Below are 23201 nucleotides of genomic sequence, written 5' to 3' on the forward strand. Positions count from 1 at the left end.
TTTGTTATCATTTTCAAATACATAGAAGACTAGAAGGATACTAGGACATTTAGAAGGATGGAGGGAGGATAGTATGACATTATATGTAAGTAAATGCCAAAATGTTTATTATCTAAGTCCTGTTTTCTAGTGGGAGTGTGGTATGTTAATATAGAATTCTTTGGTAGTTCACACAAGAAATGTGATTTTGACACATGTATAACTTTCTTACATGCTATAGCTTTCCAAGAATGTGAAATTAGATTGTCTGGGAATGAATTTGAAGAAAGTTTTACATTGGAAAGGGGTGTGATTGAGAGCACTAGAATTCAAACTTGTGTGATTGTATTGTAAATTTTATAGTTATGTGATATGGAAACATATATTTTTCTGCATAGTCAAATATAAATGTCCTTTCAAAAAAGGACAAATAAAAACACATGATTCTTATATTGGTTATTTCATCTTCAACAATATTTAATAGAATATTTTCTTTGGTGATTAAAGGAAGATATTTCTCTTTATAATATTAATAAATTCAAATGTGAGCAGTCAGTAGTGTCCTCAGAAACAGTATGGACAGTTTTTGTAGTGTAGGATCTGTGCTGAAATATCCAGTTTTCATACATATTATTTTTTTTTTGGGGGGGGGGGGTCGGGTCGTGGGGCCTGAACTCTGGGCCTGGACGCTGTCCTTCAGCTCTTCAGCTCAAGGCTAGCACTCTACCACTTGAGCCACAGCGCCACTTCTGGCTTTTTTCTTTTTGCTTATGTGGTGCTGAGAAATCGAACCCAGTACCTCAGTCATGCAAGGCAAGCGCTCTACCACTGAGCCACCTCTCTAGTCCCCATACATATTATTTTGACAAGCCATCTTTTCCCTGCCCTCTCACCCCCCATCAAAAAATTCAGTAATAGTAACCATACCTTAAAACCATGTGCCATCACTGTTGTAAACGGAGTCCTTTGGGTAATTTTTAGTGTCTGTGGTTTGTTTAAAACAAGAAAAAGATCACTTCTTAAGGTCTAAATGGTCTGTAGAGCTTTCTCTCAGGCATGAAATTTAAAGCACTGGGTTGGATCTTTGCTGAGAGTGGCAAGCTTCATTGTAAACCATCAGCATCATATACCCTAGCTTGAGAGCGGTGGGCAAGACAAGTGTCTGCTACTCCATGATCCTGGCCTAGGCATACATTCTGTTGGCTGCCCCTTCTGCCTGTCCCAGCTTGTTGCTTGATTTCTTCCCGTTCTTCACTTGGTTCTTGTGATCTGAGTTTAATAAAATGATTGCAATGGCTGCAGAAAGAGAAAAAAGTAAAGGTTGATAAGAGGAAAATGCAGTCAATGTAGTGCTGGTGCTGGAGGAACTATGGTGCTGGAGGAACTATGCATCTTAATCCATCTCTTCTGGTGGTAGGATTACTTCAGTTTATATTGTTCCGGGAATGGGGGCAGTATTTGAATACTCTAATGCGGAAGTAAGAGAGAGGGAATAGAAAGAAATGCCTGGCTTTCTGGCATCTGGGTGTGTTCAGTACAATTTCCATTGCTTGGATCTTGCATAGTTTTTCCTTTCTCAAGCTTAGCTCGTCTGACTTGTCTTATTTTTCCTTTCTTTGCTAGGCTTGCTTGCTTGCTTGCCAGGCTGTCTTGCTTGCTTGCTTGCTTGCTTGCTTGCTTGCTTCCTTCCTTCCTTTCTTCCTTTCCCAATCCTGGGGCTTGAACTCTAGGTCTGGTCATTGTCCCTGAGCTCCTTTTTGCTCAAAGCTAGCTCTATCACTTGAACCCCAACACTATTTCCAACTTTTTCTGTGATTAACTGGTTTTTCCTGCCCAAGTTGGATTTGAACCACAATCCTCAGATCTCAGCCTCCTGAATAGCTAGGATTACAGGTGTGAGCCACAGCACTTGGCCCAGGTATTCTTTATACTATGTTCTCTGTATAAATTATACATTGTGAATCCTCAGGTATCTGTCTCTAAAGTGCAATTGGATAAGCATTTTGGTCTAAAAAAAAAGTGATATGGCCGGGCGCTGGTGGCTCACGCCTGTAATCCTAGCTACTCAGGAGGCTGAGATCTGAGGATGGCGGTTCAAAGCCAGCCCGGGCATGAGAGACCGTGAGACTCCTATCTCCAATAAACCACCAGAAAACTGGAAGTGGTGCTGTTGCTCAAGTGGTAGAGCACTCACCTTGAGCTGAAGAGCTGAGGGACAGCGCCCAGGCCCAGAGTTCAAGCCCCACGGCCGACCAAAAAAAAAAAAAAAAAAGTGATATGAATTGTTTCTTTCTAGAAAAGATAGAAATTCCTTAAGAAAAGAGGGCCAGGAGTTGTATTGTAGTCAGAAGAATGAAGAGTCTAACTTCCTAAGAAGGGGTACTGGATTGGGAACCTACAGACTTAAAATTCTGTTTACATCAAAAGTATTCATGACATTGGCTAAGATATCAATCCTATTTCAACTGCATTCTCTCTCTTCTCAAGATCATTTATAAATTCTTTCTGAGACCTAACTTAAAGGGTTTTAGGAAGCATCTTTAAAAAGGGTTTGATTTGGAGCCAATTGGGTGTACATGTTCCTCTCCTTCCTTTGAAGAGAATCTTAGAATCCTGGGGCTCAAAGAATCTCAAGAAGTTCTTTCAGTTTTCAATCTCTGGGATAAACCCGAATACTTTGATTTTCCTCATTATTATCATTATATTGTCTCAATAGAAGGGGCTAGCATGTTCTCAGAAATAGTCTTTTAATAATAAAATACATACATACATATCTATCTATCTACACAAGTCATTTTCCTCTAGTATGTGATTTCTGTAGCCTCTCTCACAGACATTTCTTTCTATGTGCCTTAGTCCTCTCCTATTTTCTTTAAATTTAGTTTTTCAAAATTATTAATTCTTACAAGTTTTCTGTTCTTATGTCCTAGAAATCCTTTTGGAAGATCCTTTCATCTTGAATAGTTCCTACCCTGATGCAGGAGAGGGCTTGTTTTGAATACTCCTCAACTATTTCCATGTTTAACTCTACTCCCCACAAAGAGCTTCACCTGTAAGTTGGCCCAGACTCAGCACGTCAGGTTCCCTTCCACACATTTTGTGGTGGTGACAGGGAGCCGTTCCCAGGGCTCCTGTGGTGTCCTCCTGTCACCCACTTGAACATAGATGCCCCTGTTTTGGCGCAAGTCTGCAAATTTTTATCACAGATTTTGTTTTTCAGCTCTGATCATTGTGAGTACTTTTTTCTGAAGTTCCTACAGTCTGTGCACTAAAGGAAGTCACATTCTGAACTCTGCCCAGTGTTTTCCTGGCTGATGAACCTGGGAGATACTGCCTGTATCTTTCTGCTTCTGTCAGAGTACCACATACCTGGGCTGTATTTGGTGTTTGCTCATGACTCCTCTTTTTCTCCTGCCAGACTGTGGTAGTAAGGGTTCCTTTATGTTTTATCCACAGAATTCACCTTTCATTTGTAGATACTCTACTTTGTACTTACACCTCAAAAGCACCAACTTATTTTGGTAGATCATTACTTTATTTTTTTCCTTGTCAGTCATGGGGCCTGAACTCTGGGCCTGGGTGCTGCCCCTCAGCTCTTCAGCTTAAGGCTAGTGCTGTACCACTTGAGCCACAGCGCCACTTCTTGCTTTTTCTGCTTATATGGTGCTGAGAAATGGAACCCAAGGCCTCATGCATGTAAGGCAAGCACTCTACCACTGAGCCACCTTCCCAGCCCTTGGTAGATCATTTCTTTTTTTTTTTTGTCAGTCATGGGCCTGAACTCTGGGCCTGGGCGCTATCCCTCAGCAATTCAGCTCAAGGCTACCACTCGACCACTTGAGCTACAGCACCACTTCCGGCTTTTTCTGCTTATGTGGTACTGAGGAATTGAACCCAGGGCTTTATGCATGCAAGACAAGCACTCTACCACTGATCCACCTTCCCAGCCCCGCTTGGTAGATCATTCCTAACTGACTTATTAAGATTCTATTATTCTTCAGAAGAGCTAGAAACTTTCACCTAGTTTAGAACCACAAGTTGAGATGCTTTCAATTCATTAGACAGTCATTGATTAAAATTTAAAAAAAAACAAACAACCAAAGCCTCAACCACATTGGGCCCAGGAGTCTGACTGCTGTTTTATAATTCTTCTAAATAGTGTTAAGCCATTTTATTTCTGTCAACTCATGGCTCTTTATTACTCTTTTTTTTTTTAACTCTACAAACATAGTTGATATCATGCTTAATTATGGAAACAGGACTCAAGTGATGCAGTATAATAATGGGGAACTGTGCTTGGTTTTATGGAAAGAAGAAAATCAACAATTGTTTAATATGTGAATAGAGCTTCATATTGTAGTAGCAAGACAAGAGAAAATAAAAAGACTTGAGGATAAACATCTCCTTTATAATACCTATCTTTGATTTAAACTTAACGGTTAGCATCTTACTTAGCATATGAACATAACAAGATATACTTTGTGTTATTGTCATTACAGGTTCTAAAGGTAACCATGAAAACAGAAGAAGCTACATTTCTGATGTGATGCTTGAAAGTTAATGACTGCCTATCACGTTTTTGCGAACATTAAGTATGACTTAGAAGCTTTGAAGGTTTATGATGTCATCAGTTTCGACAGAAAGCAAACTCCAGCCTGCAGTGAGCCTGCAAGGAATTGACCCAGAAACATGCATGATTGTGTTTACAAACCACTGGGCACAGGTAATGTGTGAGCTCCGCCTTCTCCACTGGCCTCAGAGCCCCACCAGCCTCTGTCACACACAGCCAGGGTTTTCTACCTGTGTGACTGATAACTCAGTTTTCAGAAACACAAGGAGGGAAACCCTCTTAGATAGAAACAAAAGCAACATTCTCTTCTTGCTTTCCTATCATAGATACCCAGTTAAAAAATATCATTCCCCTCCCTGCCAGGCAAAAAAAAAAACACTTAGGAAACATGCTTGTTCCCCAGGTAATTTTAGAATAACAGCAATCATTCCTTGAAATGACTTTTACATCACCTTACAAAACTCTTCACCATAGTTATAAGCTCTCCCTTTGGTCCTTTTCCCCTCCTGATCCCATCCAGTCCTTAAACTCTACTAAATACACATTTGTTAAGGATTTACCAAGTATTGTGCTTTCTATCACTCAATTTCCACAGACCTACAGAGTAGTATTAACTTCCTCATTTTACAGACGAGGGAATGGAAAATTACAGAGGTTAAATAACTTGCTTGAGGTTCTATAACTAGTGAGTTACCAAGTGAGCCCTTAGATTTCACTCCCTTGACTCTAAAGCCCTTGTATTTGACCTCAGCACTCTACCATTTTCAGGCTGGTGGCCGCTGTGTAATTTAAGGAAAAATGTCAGGCTATATCTAAATATCTGTCTTCTTTACAAAGCTGATTTTTTTTAAAAAAAATTATTTATTTTGGCTTCTCTGACTCTTCTCTGATCTACTGGTGTAGATAATTAAGGGTTGAGTGTTCAGAAAATTGACTAGCCTTCCCCTTTCCTCAGGGAATTTATCAGTAGTAAAATAAACCAAATTGGCATTCTTTACTATTTGTTCAACATTACACTCCCATGTGAGCTGGTAAGTGGCTATTTCTGTGACAGTCTTTTAGTGACTACCTAGCTCCTTCCTGTGTCCAGAAACAACACATGAGTTAAAGCATCAAACCTGCAAATCACAGCAATTTTAGGAGACATCGTTTAAATAAAAAAGGAACAAAATTAATATGGCTTGTGGGCTGTTCACACTTTGTAGCTTCTTGTCACCATCTAGGATAAAGCTTCCATGAATTTTTGTGCATTCCCCATTCTCTGACTTTTTGTTGTTCAAATTTCAATGGATTATCTGTGGACATGGTGGTAACATCTGCAGTAGTAAAGGGAAGAAAGTATTTCAACACCTTTTCCTCTACTTTGTATTTTTTTTGTAGTATTCTAAAATTGATTCCAGAGTGAAGGGGTGAGCCCTACCGGAAACTGCTGGTAGTGCGCTGGGTATGGGAAGATACAGGAAGGCCTGTATCTCTCTTTTTCTTCAAAACTTTTCGTATTTTGTGTTTACAATGTACATAGTATAATTATGTATTAGTGCATTGTGTTTATTCATTAATTAAGCTATTGATGCTTTTTTTTGGCCAGTCCTGGAGCTTGAACTAGGCCTGGGCACTTTCCTTGGGCCTCTCTGTGTTTAAGGCTAGTGTACCACCACATGTGCTAAAGCTCTACTTCTGGCTTTTTTCTGTTTATGTGGGAGTGAGGAATCGAACCCAGGACTTCGTGCATGCTGGGCAACCACTCTATCACTAAGACACATTCCCAGCCCCTGATGCTTATTTTTAACTGCTTGGAATGCACAATCAAGTTAGAAGTGTTTTTCAGATCCAGTCATCTCATTTGATAGATGGAATCTAGCTCTCTAATACATAGTCTTTGCTCCAGAGCTCCATCTTGTTTGTTGTTTGGATATACTTCTTTGGTTACAATTACTTCTCTGGATATCTGTGATGTATGCCTTTGGTAGTCCATGCCATTCTTAAAGGGATGTTGTAGCCTCAGCTTCATGATTATATGTCAGCAAGTTATTGCCCTGTCAAATTCTGTCCCAGTCAAGCTTTTTATATAGTGTGGCAGTGCTGTTAGAATGTCCTGTTCAGAAACATGTCATTGATCTCTCACACTGGTGAATTTTTTGTGTCTATGTTGGTCCTGAGCCTTGAACTCAGGGCCCCGGCATTATCCCTGAGCTTTTTTGTCTTAAGGCTAGTGCTGTGCCACTTGACCCACAGCTTTTGGTAGTTAACTGGAGATAAGAGTCTCATGAACTTTCCTGGCCAGGCTGGCTTCAAACCTTGATTCTCAGATCTCATCCTTGAGCAGATAGGATTACAGGTGTGAGCCACTAGTGCCTGGCTTGAAAAAATAAGTTTGGTCCCAGGTCATATTGTAACGAAATCCCAGGATACACATATCATATGGGTTTGGAAGCATATTGCAGGTACTTAGCATTCTCCTTTTCTTGCAAAAAAAAAAAAAAAAGTAAGAACTTTGTCGTATATAGTCATTAAATACTTTCTTGTGCAAAGTGAGGACTGTTCTGGCTTAGTTATTTCTCTAACTTTGGTTGGTTATTTTCTTTTTGAAAATCTTTTGAGGCTTAACTTTTCATTTTTTTAAATTTTTTTGGTCAGTTGTGGGCCTTGAACTCTGGGCCTGGGCACTGTCCTTGCACACTTCAGTTCAAGGCAAGAGCTCTATTCCTTTAGTCACAGTGCCACTTCCATTTTCTAATGGTTTATTGGAGGTAAGAGTCTCATGGACTTTCCTGCCCAGGCTGGCTTTAAACATGATCCTCAGATCTCAGCCTCCTGAGTAGCTAGGATAGGTGTGAGCTACCAGAGCCCAGCTAAAGAATTTATATATATCGGTAGTGGGACTTGAACTCTGGGCCTGGGCACTGTCCCTCAGCTCTTCAGCTCAAGGTGAGAGCTCTACCCCTTGAGCCACAGCACCACTTCTAGTTTTCTGAGTGGTTTTATTGGAGATAAGAGTCTCACAGTCTTTCCTGCCCGGGCTGGCTTTGAACCGCCATCCTCAGATCTCAGCCTCCTGAGTATCTAGGATTACAGGCATGAGCCCCTGGCACCCTTAACTTTTCCTTTTAAACAAATCTTAAAAATACTCATAGTTTTAGTCTGCAGAGGTCCCGAGGGCTTTTTCGGTACCTTATGAATGAGAGTACTGGTTGACAAAGTCTTGGCTGGCAAATGGCTATTGTTCTTGAGGGGTTTATTTAGCTCATAGTACTAATACATCCCTGTCTGCATCCCAGGTGGGATTTAAGCTGGGAGCCTTGGCCTGGGCTTTTAAGAAATGTACAAGCTAATGTGGATGAGTAAAAATCCTTATCACAGAGTGATTAATGGTGGCTTCTCCCTGGGAAGGAGCTGGTATGGATGGAAATGGTCTGGTGAGTGGGAAAAGTGATTGTTTTGTGTTTGGTAACTTAGCTGTGAAAAGGGAGGGAGAAAACTTTTTATGGTATGAATATTGGAAATGAATAGTTTTAGCCTTTTTTGGATTGTGGGGGGGAAAGCTGGAGAAGACAAAAAGTTTCAGGATAAGATATTTGGGTTGGAAATGAGAGACCTTCAGCTGGTAGAAATGAATGTTGTGTATTCTTTGTTTTGGAGTTTCAGATGGCATTCTTTGTAATGAGTTGTTCCATTGGAGAGGAAGAGCAGTAGAGAAATGTGTTAAAATCTGACTCACACCTCTTGCCTGCTGGAATTGCAGTTGCTGCTTTCCTGAGAAAATCCTAGAAATTCCAGAAGGGATGTAAGATCAGAAATGTGGCAAAGACAAGACAAGATGGCAACATGTTATTTATTGAAGTGTCTATTAGCTGAGTAGAGCAATGCTTTTATGTGTGATAATAAGAGGAAATGAAGGTACCAAAGTCTGTAGGACTCAGAGTTCTCTGATAGAGCCCTTGAGTGAAAAATACAACACAAATGACCTGCATTTGACTGATTCTGTTCTGCTGTTTATCAGTAACATCTGTTTCAGAGCGGTCATAGATGGAAGATAGCCTCTGGCCCAAATTTTGCCCTTCTAGTTATAGTATCTTGTCTCAAGCACCATGTCGCTGTCAGAGGAGTTGTCTAACTAGCTAGGATCATATTCAAAGCAGATTGTGACTCTGGAGCTTACCAGGAGATAGACATGGATAGTTCCAGAGGTACTTTGAATTTCCGAATTGCTCCCTGGTCCAGTGACCTGTGGCAGCCCCAGAATAGTTCTAGAGTAGGCATTCAGGAGTAACTGCATGCCTGGTAAGTGACTGAAGAATGTGGTTAGGAAATAGCACCTGCTTGTACTTCCTCACACCTTCTGAATGGCCACCTTGCCACTTAAGTTGAGGTGAACCTACAACCAAGACCTTTCTAGGTTGTCCCTTTTGTTGGACCTTCTAGCGGCATCTGGCCACCCACAGGCCCTGTTGGCACACAGAGTTCTTTATGCCCTTTTTTCATTCCTACGTCTCATTTAGTCATGAGAAATACAAAGCTACTTAGAGTTTCTGGCCACCTACTCCCTGGTTTCATGCCTCTTTGCCTTAGCACTTGCTCTTGTTTCTGCCTGAGTATTCTGCTGCTTGGCTAAATGCTTTTCTTTCTCCAGAACTGTTTTGAACTTCATTTGCTCTGGAAGCCTTTTCCTGCTGTCTTTTATGCTGTGTTGCAACTTCACCCTGAGTTTTCTTTCACTGTTAAACATTTTATTGCAATTATGGATACATTATCTTCTTTCCAACTTCACTGTGAGTGCCTCCAGATTAGCACCATTACTAATTTATCTACATTTTCAGTGTTAAGAACTGAGTGTGACATATTATAGAGGTTTAATGAACTGTTGAATTGAAAGGTAGAAAATAAGAAATGCAACTGCAGAAGATCTGAGAGACGGGCTGGGAAGGTGGCTCAGTGGTAGAAGATCTGAGAGATATAGGAAACAGCTTCAGTCTTATATACTATTTTGAAGACATTGCACAGTTCGCTTCTAGGAAGTTCTTTGGATTTGGTTTGAATTCATTGATCAGAAATAGTATATATATATATATATATATATGTATGTGTGTGTTTAATTTTTATAGTCACTTTCATGAACACTTTATAATCTAGTATATTGTTTTTATCTCTTATATTTGTGACTTTGCATTTTCAAAATGGAAGAGGGTAAAATTAGAAAGGAGCGTTGGCTTACCAAGCAATTAATAGATTGCTATATGCACTAACCACTTGTTATTTTGTGATTTCATAGACCTTTCTGTATACTTCTCTCAAGCACTGAATACTAATAGTGTCTGTCCTTAGAGCTACAAGAACATAGGAATTAGGTTAAAAAAATCATAGGACTGGGCTTGGTCGTATATGCCTGTAATCTTAGCACTGAGACCTAAAGTCCTTGAGTTTGAGCTCAGCCTGGACTATATTGTCAGACTCTGTCTCAAGAAAAAAAAGAATACAGTAGTGGTGATAGATGAGGAAAAAGTGGTGGATTTAGTCATCTTTTTCATTTCAGAGAGAATGAGGATGGGAAAATAAATGGAACCATCTAGATTGCTTAGGTCAAATGTCTTCTCACAATAGTGCAAAGTATAGTAGGTTTTATTTACAGCATCTTGTATAGATTTCCACATAGCCTGAATCTGTTGAAGAGCACATGGTATCTAGATGTAGAGTTGTCACATGTATTTGAATCTTATTCACTTGCCAAGTTCATCTTTGTTCTTTTGATACTTGCCTTGTGGTAGACTAAATGACAGGGGAAAAAGCCTTGGAGAGATGAAAGTTGAGACATTGTTAGAGAACTTTGTTTACTCTTCTGACTATCTTAGGAAGCTTTTATTTGTTAACATTTAAAAATTTGTATCTGTCACACCAACTCTACAGGTAACGCCAAATTTGCTGGATGAAAAGAAAACAAAAACTCTTCCTCTTAAGGTGAAGTGCCTAAGGCATTGATGAGGGCGTCTGTTCCACCACAAAGTAGTTGAGGCTATAGAAATGTCAGCAGTTCTACTACAGCAGACTCCTTGATAAGGTTGTTTTTTGTTTTTTGCTGTGGTTAAAGGTAGTGTTCCTTGGATTGTTATTACTTAGGACACTCTTCTGTCTGTGTATAGGTCCTCCTTTTTCCTGTTTCATCTCAGAGTTAGACAAGTTTCTGATGCTCAGGATTAAAGCTGTCTTTAAACCACTGGGACAAGTTCACAAGCTGTGTTGTCTTCTTGATAGGAAAAATAAATGACTTGGTGAGGTCCATTCCCCCTATGGAGACAGGTATGCAAGGAATGTTCCAAACTGAATTGAGCCCAGAAACATGGACTGGATGGAAACATACTTTTCTTGTAGTTATTTGGTGCATTAAGTGGAATTCGGCCTAGGACAGCTAAATCCTGGGTACGTAAGTAGAATTTGGCCAAGCACAGCTAAAATCACTCTTCTGTGTGATGGAAATGTTCCTTAGTAACTTGTTTTCCATAATTCTATTTAACTTATCATTCCAAAGGATTTGGAGGTATGGGTTGTAGTCAGGTGACTTTCCTGAAATAACTAGGCTCTCACAAAGTAGTATAACTGATACCAGGTTGTATGTAAAACATAGAACAATAGTGAGATGGTATCAAAGTAAATGTAACAGAGAAACATAAGTGTTTATTATGATGGAAAGTCCTTTGCTAGCTACTCTGATTAATGTGAACCTTCTATTATTTAAGATTTGTAATTGTTTAAACTTCAGGCTCATTATCTCTGACAAGGGTCATTATTAGGAATAAAGATAAGGAGCATTCTGAAAGAATGCTTAAGAAAGAAATATATTATCTGTTAATTATATTTATCCACATTAATCGTTATAATTGTAGGGAAAATGGCTGTGAAGCTAGTTTAAATTTAGCTATTTTGATCTGATGGTAATTTTTACACCATTGTTCACATTGTTGATTTATGTATGCTTCTTTGTAGGATTGTGATAATTTTCATTTGGCTCTAAATGTGACCCATGATATGCACATGCATGTGCATACATGCACACAGATGCCTATATTTATTAAAGTGTATCGATGATCAAATACCCAGTCATGATCAGCATTAATGTTGTTACAATTTCAATTAGTTTTCTTAATTAACATGTGTGTTATTATGTACTGATGGGTTTTGATATTTTCAGCTTAACAAAGTGAACTTGTTTTGTAAAGAAAATGTTTATAGTGCATATTTTGCTTGTTTTCACTTTCTCATCTACTAAATCCCTGCAGCCTTATTCATTTCTCCTGAAATGAATCCCTGACAATGATATATATAGTGGAGAATCCAGGGTTGGAAAATCCAAGACAAGAATGAGAAATTAAGATTGGAGGAGCACAGGAAGGGCCAGGCCTGTAGGAGGCTCTGTGTACAGCATGGAATCTCAGCACCCATTGGATTGTCAGTCAGAGATGGCAAATGGTGACCTGAGGCAGCAAGCAGAAATCAGGGAAACAGGGCTACCAGGGTTTGATGGGAGTTTGAGCGCAGTGTAGGAAAAGATAATTTACATAAGGAGTCAATTTCCAGGAACTGCAAGAACTGTGACATCATTCAGGTGGAAGAATTTAGACATCCATGTAGAAGCACTTGAGCATTTTGGTGCAGGCTGGGTTCCAGCCAGGAAGTGTCTGAGCTATTCCCTGCCAAGTTAGGACCAGTGCCAGGATGAGGCCTTTAGAGCCCACTTGAAAATCAGGTCATGGGTATGTGTGCCTAGAAGGAAAGGGGAGGTGGCCTGGGAGGGCTCTGATACCTGGGGAGCAGGTTCAGGATATGTGGTAACTGTGGGTTCAATCAGCACCTTGTGGAGCACTGAGTGCTCAGAGACTCAAGCCCTTTGTTGTAACACACCCATCTTCTAGGCAGTAAAACCAGTGGCCAGGGCTTGGGATCAACAACCCTTCCCTGTGTGAGGGCTGTTAGAACTCTGTTCTCACGTTTCTCTGCTATTTACTCAGAAATAGCACAGAGGAGGGACTACAAGGAGGAGTAAGATACTTCAGTTTAGAAGTGCTAAGAAGTTTGATGTCTGAGTAAAATTCTCAGTTCTCTCTAAGATTTCTCATAGCAGGGCTGGAAGAGTGCTAAGTAGTAAGGAAGGCTAGTTTATGAGAAAAGTGTGATTTATGGACATGTAAATGTTTTTTCTGTGTATTACACATTAGGTATACAATAAATATTGCATATAGTACCAGTATGTATATTTATAAACTGATATTGCCTGGGAATTTCTGAGAATTATGAGATTTTCAGTAATTCTTTTTAACTCAGTTTTTTGGGTTCCTTTTTTAGATACTACAAAACCATTTTGCTTACTTTTATTTTAATTCTGTTAGAAAATTAGAGCAACTAACAAGAAAAATTTTATTGTTAGAACCTATTGATATGAACCTTATTTTTGTACTGGTCCCTTGGGGCTTGAACTCAGGGTCTGGGTGCTGTTTGGATGCTTTCCTTCCTCAAGGATAGTGCTCTACCACTTGAGCCACAGCTCTACTTCTGGCTTTTTTGGTGATTAATTGGAGATAAGAATCGAATGGACTTCCCTGCTTGGGCTGGCTTTGAACTGCAATCCTTAGGTCTTAGCCTCCTGAGTAGCTAGGATTATAGTTGTGAGCCACCAGCACCTAAGATCAGATTACAAGTCAAAGGGGAGGAACAATTTCATAACTTATGTTATATATTATCAGATTGTTTTCCAGAAAAACTGAGGTAATTTGCCATACCTTTTTCAAAAATCCTTGTTTTAGACTGTTTGGACAGCCTGAGTACAGGAGAAGTACATACATTTTTACTTGAAGGTCTAGCTGTAAAGGTAGCTCTCACAAGTAAACTGGACATGTGGAATTTGAAATTATAGAATGGATTAAGTGTATTGTGTATTTGTCCTTCAGAATGTGGAGCCTTGGAGGTAGGGACATTGAGAGCTGGAGAGTGCAGTGTTGAGGTGGGAGACCCCTGTGGAGCAAGTAAGGTACTGCAGTTCTGCTCTGAGATGCTGGGAAGGTCCTGAACCAAAGGGAAAGGCTCAGCCAGGTCCCAGGGTCTCTGCTGCCAGTGAGGCTTCCAGGTGTGCAAAAAGTTCTGCAGGGTTGAGCAGAGATATGGGAAAGTGGGCAGACTCTGGAGGCAGGAATCTGGCGAAGAAGTGGATGTGTAGTGGCTGCTCTGGGGACCCCAGTCTCTGGGCCATATTCTTCTTGTATACCTGGACATTGAAAGCCTTCATCATGAAAAATGCCAACTCCAGGATGTGGAGTGAACTTTTCTTTTTTTTTTTGGGGGGGGGGGCAGTTATAGGGCCTGAACTCTGGGCCTGGGCGCGTCCATCAGCTCTTTAGCTCAAGGCTAGTGCTCTACCACTTGAGCCACAGTGCCACTTCCGGCTTTTTTTTCTTTTTGCTTATGTGGTGCTGAGGAATCAAACCCAGGGCCTCATACATGCAAGGCAAGCGCTCTACCACTGAGCCACCTTCCCAGCCCATGGAGTGAGCTTTTCATTTGCAACATAGCTTGTTCATTTTCTAGTAGAAATTGATAGAAATGATAGATTCTGCGGAAATCCATTTATTCTTTCATGATGTTCTTGTCTGGTTCATAGAGATTTCTCCCCTTACTTCTGATAGGGTAGAGACCTTCAGGCTTTGTCCCAAGGAATAAATTTCCCACATTGCTCATGTATGCTGACATAGCATTGCATATTTGCCAGCTTCCTCAGTGTCTTGCAAATATTCTGTTACCTAAACATATTCTGTTACCTAAACACACAACATGTAGCAGCACATCACAGAACTGGGTCAGGAGGGCTCTGCCAAAGATAAACATTGCATGCAATTCAGCAAAGCAAAATGGACGAAAGATAAAATCATAGATAAATTGTTAGCTTATTTATGAAGTATCAAGTATATACCTTTTAAAGGGAATAAGATGAATGGACTTCTTATTTAAATCTCATTATTAAATTAAGTAGAAATTGAGGTCTATAATTGTTTAAATTTCTAGGTCCCAAAATATAGAAATAACTAATTAGTGGCCAGAGAGAGGTAAGAAGCATTTAAATGACTACCATGGTAAGAGAGAAATAGACCAGGGTTATGACATGACTTACTTAAGCATAAAAAAAAAAACTTACCCTTAAATTACTTTGGTATCTGGGTGCTGGTGGCTCATGCCTGTAATCCTAGCTACTTGGGAGACTGAGATATGAGGATCATGGTTCAGAACCAGCCTGGGCAAGAAAGTTCCCATGAGGCTCTTTTCTCCAAGTAACTACCCAAAAACTGAAAGTAGAGCTGTGGCTCAAAGTGGTAGAATGCTATTCTTGAGCAAAAAGAGCTCATGGACAGTGCCTAGGCCCTGAGTTCAAGCCCTATGACTAACAATTTTTTTTTTACTGAAGCATCTTAAACATAATACACCATATAACCATTTTAAGTGTGTAATTCAGTTGCATTAACTATATTCATAGTCATCATTTTCAAAACTTTTTATCATTCCAAACTTTAATGATTTATTTATTTATTTATTTATTGCAGGTAAATGTTGGGTTACCTTGCATGTGTGCTGGTTTTAGGGGCTTGAACTCAGATGTTTAAACTCTGGATGCTCTCCCTGAGCTTTTTGGCTTAAGGCTACCACAGCTCCCCTTCCAATTTTTTGGCCATTAATTGGAGATCAGAATCTCAGGGACTTTTCTTGCCAATGCTGGCTTCATACTGTGATCCCCAAGTCTCAGCCTCCTGAGTAGCTAAGATTATAGGCATGAGCCACTGACAACTGGCTTGGATTACCTTTTGAAGCTTTTCTCCTAAGGATTTATTTTGTAATTGGTTATCAGATTTTTTTCTTTTTTGGCTTACAGAAATGAAGCATTCAGAGTCTTCACTTTTCAGTTTCAGTTTCAGTTGCCTTTCTTCTTCCCTAGTGCTGCATGCTTGGTTGGAGAAGGCTCCTACTAAAGTGGAAGAGGGAGGGATGGTGTGTGAGGAGCTATATAGCTCTGTTGAAATCTTCAGAGCAACTCAATTTCTAGGAGAATACAAACAGTCAGATTTTCTTGTACTTCTCAATGCACCTAAATTTAAAAACATTATATCATTAACAGTTTAGAGGAAGTTTAAGAACTTATCATCCCTTTGAACACAAAAAGGATTATTTTCACATATTTTACCCTTTATGTTATGTTTGATAATTAATGTTTGTACCATAAATCATTTTTTTCTTCTAAATTTCACTTACATTTCTTCATGTTTCTCAAGTCTTCATAATAATAGTCTAAGAAATTAATTCATATCACCATACTATTTTCTTAGGTTCTTAGGTTGCCCCAAGTTATAACTATTGTAAATTAGTACCTTTGGGTATATTCTTTCTAGAGCTTAACTCTTCATTTTATGAAAAATGGAGAGGAAGGGAAGGAAGGAGCAAGAGAGGGAGGGAAGGAATTAAGAAGGAAGGAAAAGAGGGACAAATTTACAATGCTTACATGAATCTTGTGGCCAAGGGTTTTTGTATTTTTGATGATGGCTCAGTGAAAATGAGTGGTAGTGTATGTTTTGAGAGTATGAGAAACATTTGATGGATGATGAATGTTTAACTTGGTTACAGGTTGTGAAAATCTTCGAGAAGCATGACCCCTTGAAGAACACACAGACAAAATATGGCTCCATCCCCTGAGATGAGGCCAGCGCTGTGCAGAACTATGTAGAACACATGCTCTTCCTGCTAATTGAAGAGCAAGCCAAGGATGCTGCGATGGGGCCAATTCTGGAATTTGTGGTCTCAGAGAACATCATGGAGAAGCTCTTCCTGTGGAGGTTGAGGCGTGAATTCACTGATGAGACTAAAATGGAGCACCTAAAGATGTATGAGATGTTAGTCACGCATCCCACCGGCCCCTGCTGCACCATAAGTCCATTCTGAAGCCCTTGATGATGCTGCTGAGCTCTTGTTCCGGAACAACCACGCCTGTTGTGGAGGCCAAGCTGGTTGTCCTGCTCAATCAGCTCTGCTCCATCCTTGCCAAAGATCCATCCATTCTGGAACTGTTTTTCCACACCAGTGAAGATCAAGGGGCCGCCAACTTCCTCATCTTCTCTCTCCTGATCCCCTTCATTCACCGTGAGGGGACAGTAGGCCAGCAAGCTCGAGATGCTTTGCTGTTTATCATGTCTCTCTCTGCCCAGAACAGCATGTGGCCCATCACATCGTGGACAACACCTACTTCTGTCCAGTAAGTTCCTTTCCTTAGTGTTCTCCCCCCACACCCCTTTCTTCTTGTGAGCTATGAGAAATGCTTTGAAGGGAGCACAGAGGTATCTAGGCCTAGAGGCTCTTTGGCTGAGCACTGGCAGTTCAAAATAAGCCACGAGGGCTGGGAAGGTGGCTCAGTGGAAGAGCGCTTGCCTTGCATGCATGAGGCCCTGGGTTCGATTTCTCAGCATCACATAAGCAAAAAGAAAAAAGCTGGAAGTGGCGCTGTGGCTCAAGTGGTAGAGGGCTAGCCTTGAGCTGAAGAGGTGAGGGATAGCGCCCAGGCCCAGAGTTCAGGCCCCACGACCGGACCCCTCCCCCCCAAAAAAATAATAACCCACAATAGGAAATTGTGTGTGCTACTGTTTCTTGATGCGTTTTTATTGAGTTGGGAATAATTTTAATTTTTCTTTTTTTTCTAAGAGCACATCCTGAGAGATTTGTAAAACTCGCACTTTAGGCTGGGAAGGTGGCTCAGTGGTAGAGCGCTTGCCTTGCATGCCTGAGGCCCTGGGTTCGATTCCCCAGCACTACATAAGCAAAAAGAATAAAAGCCAGAAGTGGCGCTGTGGCTCAAGTGGTAGAGCACTAGCCTTGAGCTGAAGAGCTGAGGGACAGTGCCCAGACCCAGAGTTCAGGCCCCACGACTGGACCCAAAAAAAAAAAAAAACAACAACTCGCACTTTGTAAATTCTTAGCTCTTGTGGTTGAGTTTGTTCCAGTGAGTCAAGGCAGGTGATAAAAACTCACAGCTGGTTTGACAAATTAGTGTCTCAGCAAGGTAATGACCATTAGTTGTAGACCCAAAGCATTGATTTTATTTTGAAAAATGAATGCACATTTGCAGTAACAAGAATTTTCTACTCTGTGTACAGTTTTTTAAGTCCATAGTATGGTGAGCAGGATTCTTTGGAGATAGCTTGTAATCCAGGCCTAATCAAGTCCAGAAAATACTGGAAGCAATTTGAAATTCATAGGAGTTCTTAGGCCTCCGAGTGATTTTTTTGATGTTTCTGCTGTCTTTGAAGAAGGGTGTAAATGACAGATTTATAGGTTTGTGCCTTCTGCTCCTGGACAACAGCTATTAATATTTTCCCAGTTCAGTGACATTTCCATTGTCTGTTGTTTTTACCAACCTTCATAATATATATGGCATTATGCCTTGCAGAATAGTGCGGGACACCCTTAGTATGTTTTGCTGGAACCGGGGAGGTAACTTGCCATAGGTAGGTTAAATTCATAGTTAAGTCTATATGGGAAGATTTTGGCCAGTGGTGGTACGTTCCCTAGAGGATATTTAGAAATGGAAGTGGATGTGTTTGGTGGTTGTCATAGAGATGTGAGGGTCAACTGGTAGGTTGTGTGCAGGGGCCAGAGCTGACATGCTGAGTAGCAAAAGGTTACATACATTGTGATCATATTTACAGCAAGCTTTAGAACACAAAACTGTAGTGCCTGACATTTCTTGGTTACACACAGACAGACGCCCTTCCACCCACCACCCACTAAAAGTACAAAAACAAGAACAGGAATGGTATAGACTGTGTTTGGGACTATAGTTTGAAGGATGAAGGAAGATAAAGTCAGGAGTAGGAATAAGTTGTATTTGTAATATTTTATTCATTTGTTGTGATGCTTTTGCTCTGGATTAAGGCTCAGTCCTTGCGCATGCAACGCCTGAGTGCCACTACTCAGCTCCACCCCCAGTCTGTAACATTTTGTATTTTGAAAGAGTGCAGAGTGCTCTGAAGAAATTATAACAAAATGCTAAAATCTGTTCGCTATTGCCGAGGGGTTTCAGTTCTAGTGTTTTTTGTATGTTTGTCATATTCCAAAATTTAAAACTTTAATCAAATAGGGCATGCCTTTAATATTTCGCTTTCAGCTAAGTGTCATAGGCAGATTTCACTGAGTAACTGTTGCTATCTAAAAATGTGTTTGCAAACGTTGTACAGTTCATTAAAGTGGAGGAAACAAAATCACCAGCTGACCTCGTTTGCTGGAGTGGAAGAAGAGCTTCATGGTGTTAAGTTCCTCCTCAGGACAGATCCCATAATCTCATTTGTACCCAGTTTTCTAGAATTACATCTGACCACATAATTAAAATAAAAAGGCCCCTTTATGGTGCAAATAAAAGCATACTCTATAACCACCCAGCTAAGGGCCACAATTGACAGAAAGTTTCTCTAATTACTATGATTGTCAAAGTCTGTTAGCATCGGGCTGTTGGAAGAGTAATGAGTCTTTCAGCAAATTGGGCCTCTTTACCAAACTTCATCCTTAGGAAGTACTGTAGATGGGAAGAGGCCAGCACAGGCTTTGCTGCCTCTTCTCTCTAAGTAACGATGAGTAAGGGTATCTGGGAGAACAGCCTGGTGCCAAAGATGGCTGGGGATGACATAATCTTAGGTTATTTGGTATTTTTAACCAAATATGTGTAGTTATGCCCATGCCTTTTGGGACATGTTGGCGAGTTCAGGAAACAGCCCACTATAATAAATTAAGAAGTGCATGTTGAAATAAATGACCTTTAGGTACACAGCTGCAGGTAGGAAGTTATTTATCCTGTATCCAAAATTTATGAGATTTTTTTTTATTTTGGCAAGTCATATCAAATGGTCTCCGGCAGGTGTTTTGCTGCTAGCTTCAGACTAAAACCATCTGCTAAAAATCTTTGTTTTTGCTAAAATTAACAAGGTGCTTAGAGTCTGCCTGGGAACATTGCTGTGTGGAAATTATTGGGCTAATATCATCACATCAATTGCTCTTTTTAATCCTTGCAACAATTCAATGAAGAAACTAAAGTTTAGAGAGTTTTCATAAGTACTCATCAGTGGCAGACTCCGGCTAAAAACCAGATACTCAAACCCTGGTCTCAGTACCACCGTGCTATGCTGCTGCCAGGGAAGTTCTTTGCACTTTGCCTCCTGTTATCCATGAGTTTATGTATTTTCTATGAGTGCTCTTGGGAGATGATATATTAAAAACAAAAACAAAAACATTGGGTTAATACTATTGAGGATGAATAAAATGTTTTTCAAGTTTTGTGTGGTCTGAGTGAAAAAAAAGGCCAAAATAGTGGATGAGCATTTTATTTTTAAGTAAGTCTTGAGTACATCTTTAAATTTTTTATAATTTCATTTTCAAGTTAAAATGAAATTAGAGAGGAAAAGAGTGTCTGGGGCATGGTGATCTATGCTTGTAATCCCAGCTACGTAATAGGCATAGTATTATCTTGATCCATGACCAGCCCTGGCAAAAATACTAGACTGGATCAGAAAATAACCTAAAAGCAAAAGCGCTGGAGGTGTATCTCAAATAGTAGAGGTCTTGCCAGGCAAGTACAAGACCTTCAGTTCAAATCCTGTTAAAAATTAAAAAAAAAAAGTAAATCTACTATGTTATCAAACTCTTGAACCTGAAAAAGTTATCTATAGACCTTTTGTTACTCTACTTTTCCCTAGTGGCCACAGCACTCTCTCCGTTCCTTAGGATAGCAATTGACCTTGCATTTATGGATGGATGAGCCATCTTCTTTTCTTCTTCTTTTTCTCTTCTGGTACTAGGGCCTGACCTCAGAGCCTCCTGTTCTCACTCTGCTTTCTTGTTCACAGTTAGTGTTCTATCATTTGAACCATCCTTTAGTCTAACATTTTGCTGGTTACTTTGAGATGGAGATTCTTGGGCATTTCTGCTCAGGCTGACTTTGAATGGCAATCCTCCAGGTCCCAGCCTCCTGAGTAGCTAGAATCACAGGGATACACTGCTAATGTTTAGCTGCTGCCTGTTCTATCCAGCACCAAGTTTGCTTGTGCTTGGCCCACAGTATTTGTCTTAGAGCTATGTGCCATCAGGGTGGGTGGTTCTGAACTCAGCGTATCACCTAGGAAGGGAGGATATACAGAGCTGTAAAGATTTGGGAGCTTAAGTACTGTGGTTCACACCTGTAATCAGGAAATCAGTCTGAGACTCACCCAGGGACAGAGTTCAGTGAAACTCCATCTAAACCATTAAAAAAAAAATGTGGTCATGGTGATGTGCATCCTAGCTATGAGCAAAGTGTAAGTAAATAGGAGGATTTCAGTCGAGGCTGGCCCAGGCAGAAAGTGAGACCCTATTAAGAAAAAATGAGCAAGAGCATACAAGGCTTGGGGCAAGAGGAACATGGCTCAAGTGATAGAAAACCTGTCTAGAACATTTGAGGCTCTTGTTCCTAAGAATAGGAAATACTTTGTATTCGGCAGAGTATTTCCCCGCCATATTTCTTTGTCATTCTGAGGGGTTAGTAGAGATAAGGCAGAGCTGGGGACTCCCCCTCCTCAGCTGTCGCTCTTGCCCTGGGAGGGTCCTATTTTCTGGAAATGCTTCTTTCTGTTCCCATCCCAGCCATGCCCTTTCAAAATACTCACTTAAGAAAAGTGAATATTAGGTATGTGTTATTTTTAATTACTGTCACTGATGTATGTAATTTGAAAATTAATGTTGCTCTAATTATATTGATATACTGAATAGTTATTGCCAGTTTTTAGTCCGACAAATTAAGTCTGTCTTTATGAATTCATCTTCAAAGCCTCACAGTGGTTAAGAAGGCAGGAGTATGCAGAATGAAAGCCTTTGTTCTGTGGTTAATTTAGCATGAGTTAGCAAATGTAATTGATTTAAAAAATGTGGCATCGAGATTAGACTTCTCTTCAAGGAGAACTTCTGGACTCTGTTTGCTTTTACCAGAGGTTTCTGATTTAGAACAGGTAACTCATTTGGGTCACATCTGAAGAATTAAAGAGATTTGAGTATGTTGACAAGGAGTTAAGTGCTTTAATTATGGAGCATCTTCCTCTGGGACCACAGATGCCCTGATTGTGAAAGAGATAATGATCTTGCTTATATTTCCTGAACTTAACTTAGTACCTAGCCTGAAGACAAGTCCCCCTCCCCCCTTTTTAAAAAAAGTGAATGAACAGTGATAATTCACAGTAGAACAGAGGAACGAATGTGATCTGCTTTCCTCTAGTATTGCAATGGATGGTCAGTCCATTTCTCTCACTGCCCTTTATTCTATGCCACGGGCTCCTTTGTCATCTCCATCAGCCTTCCTGGTTCCTCCTGTGTCCCTACCTGCTTTCTCTGTGCTAAGACCTCCCACCATTACTCTGGTGGTAGAGTTAGGTGTGTTACCCCTACCTCCAGTGGGAACTGGAGGTCTTCCCTGAGATGGAGAAGACTAATGAAGTCAACTAATGTAAACCAGAGAGATGACCACCACAGACACACAGAGAATGCTGGATGGGCATGACAAGGGAAGGGAGACGGCATTAAATCTAGAAATCATCTCCCTAAGATGAATATACCTGGACCCCATATTCCCTTAGATTTTTCTGATTTTCTCATGTCAAGGCTCCATGGCTTTTATCATACCTCACCTGTGGAAACTTCCCTCTTCTTCTTCTCTTTCTGATTTGTGTGGCTTGAGAGTGCTTTCCCCGAGCACCAAACCCATATAGCCGTCCATCAGCCTCTCCACTGGGCTCTCAGACTGCCCCTTTTATTGTGACCTAGAACTCCAGGGGTTCTAGGTTCATTTTTACCTTGCCTGTCTCTTTTCCCACCTGGGACTCTGCACTTTTCTTACTCCTAGAGGGTACCATCCTTTCTTTCTTTAAGTTTTGAACAGTCTGTTTCCTCTGTTGGTACTGTTAATCCCCTATACTCTTTTTCTGTCTCTGACTCCTGTTTATTGTTTAGTAGGTTAGGCATCACTTTTTTTGGTGTGTTTTCTTTGCTTGTCTTGGGGCTTGAACTCTGGGCCTGGGCACTGTCCTTGAGCTCCTTTTGCTTAAGGCTAGCATTCTGCCACTTGAGCCACAGTGCCACTTCTGGCTTTTTCTGTGATTAATTGGAGATAAGAGTCTCACAGATTTTCCTGCCCTGTTGGCTTTGAACCAAGATCCTCAGATCTCAGACTGCTGAGTAGTTAGGATTACAGGCGTGAGCTATCAGTGCCCAGCCAGACATCACTTTTAAGGCTATTCCCACTGCCCCCTCTCTCCAAGCCTGTCTCAAGAGCTTTATGTCCCCCCACATGTGTGTATTCTACTGTGTGTTCTGAACATTTACCACACTAGAGCCTTTGCCACTCATAAGACAATGAGAATGTCAGAATTTCTTTTCTGGGCCTCCCCCTTTGTGTTTCTGGAATGTGCTCATCCTGTTTGAGCTCACCTTGGCCTCAGATCTGTGTTAGAATGTTGCCTTGTGTAGCTAACTCCCAGTCAGTGTCCAGTCAGTGTTGTTCCCACTCCTCTGTGTATGTATCTGCTGAATCAGGATGACTGAAGTGCTGCTAAGGCTTCCCTCCCTACTC

General features: G+C 40.6%; 1 protein-coding gene across 1 annotated transcript in view; it reads left to right on the top strand.

The window, feature by feature from the left end:
* Nucleotides 1–2944: 2944 nt before the first annotated feature.
* The window catches only part of LOC122120851 (FHF complex subunit HOOK interacting protein 1A-like), a 49318-nt gene continuing 29061 nt past the window's right edge, over nucleotides 2945–23201 (top strand). The window contains 5 exon segments of the mRNA XM_042695079.1: nucleotides 2945–3031; nucleotides 4479–4702; nucleotides 16196–16469; nucleotides 16472–16780; nucleotides 16783–16820. Coding sequence (XP_042551013.1) covers nucleotides 4598–4702; nucleotides 16196–16469; nucleotides 16472–16780; nucleotides 16783–16820 — 726 coding nt within the window. The 5' untranslated portion in view covers nucleotides 2945–3031; nucleotides 4479–4597.

This window comes from Dipodomys spectabilis, unplaced genomic scaffold, assembly GCF_019054845.1.
Source record: "Dipodomys spectabilis isolate Male_0828 unplaced genomic scaffold, ASM1905484v1 ptg000178l, whole genome shotgun sequence".
NCBI classification, from domain to species: Eukaryota; Metazoa; Chordata; class Mammalia; order Rodentia; family Heteromyidae; genus Dipodomys; species Dipodomys spectabilis.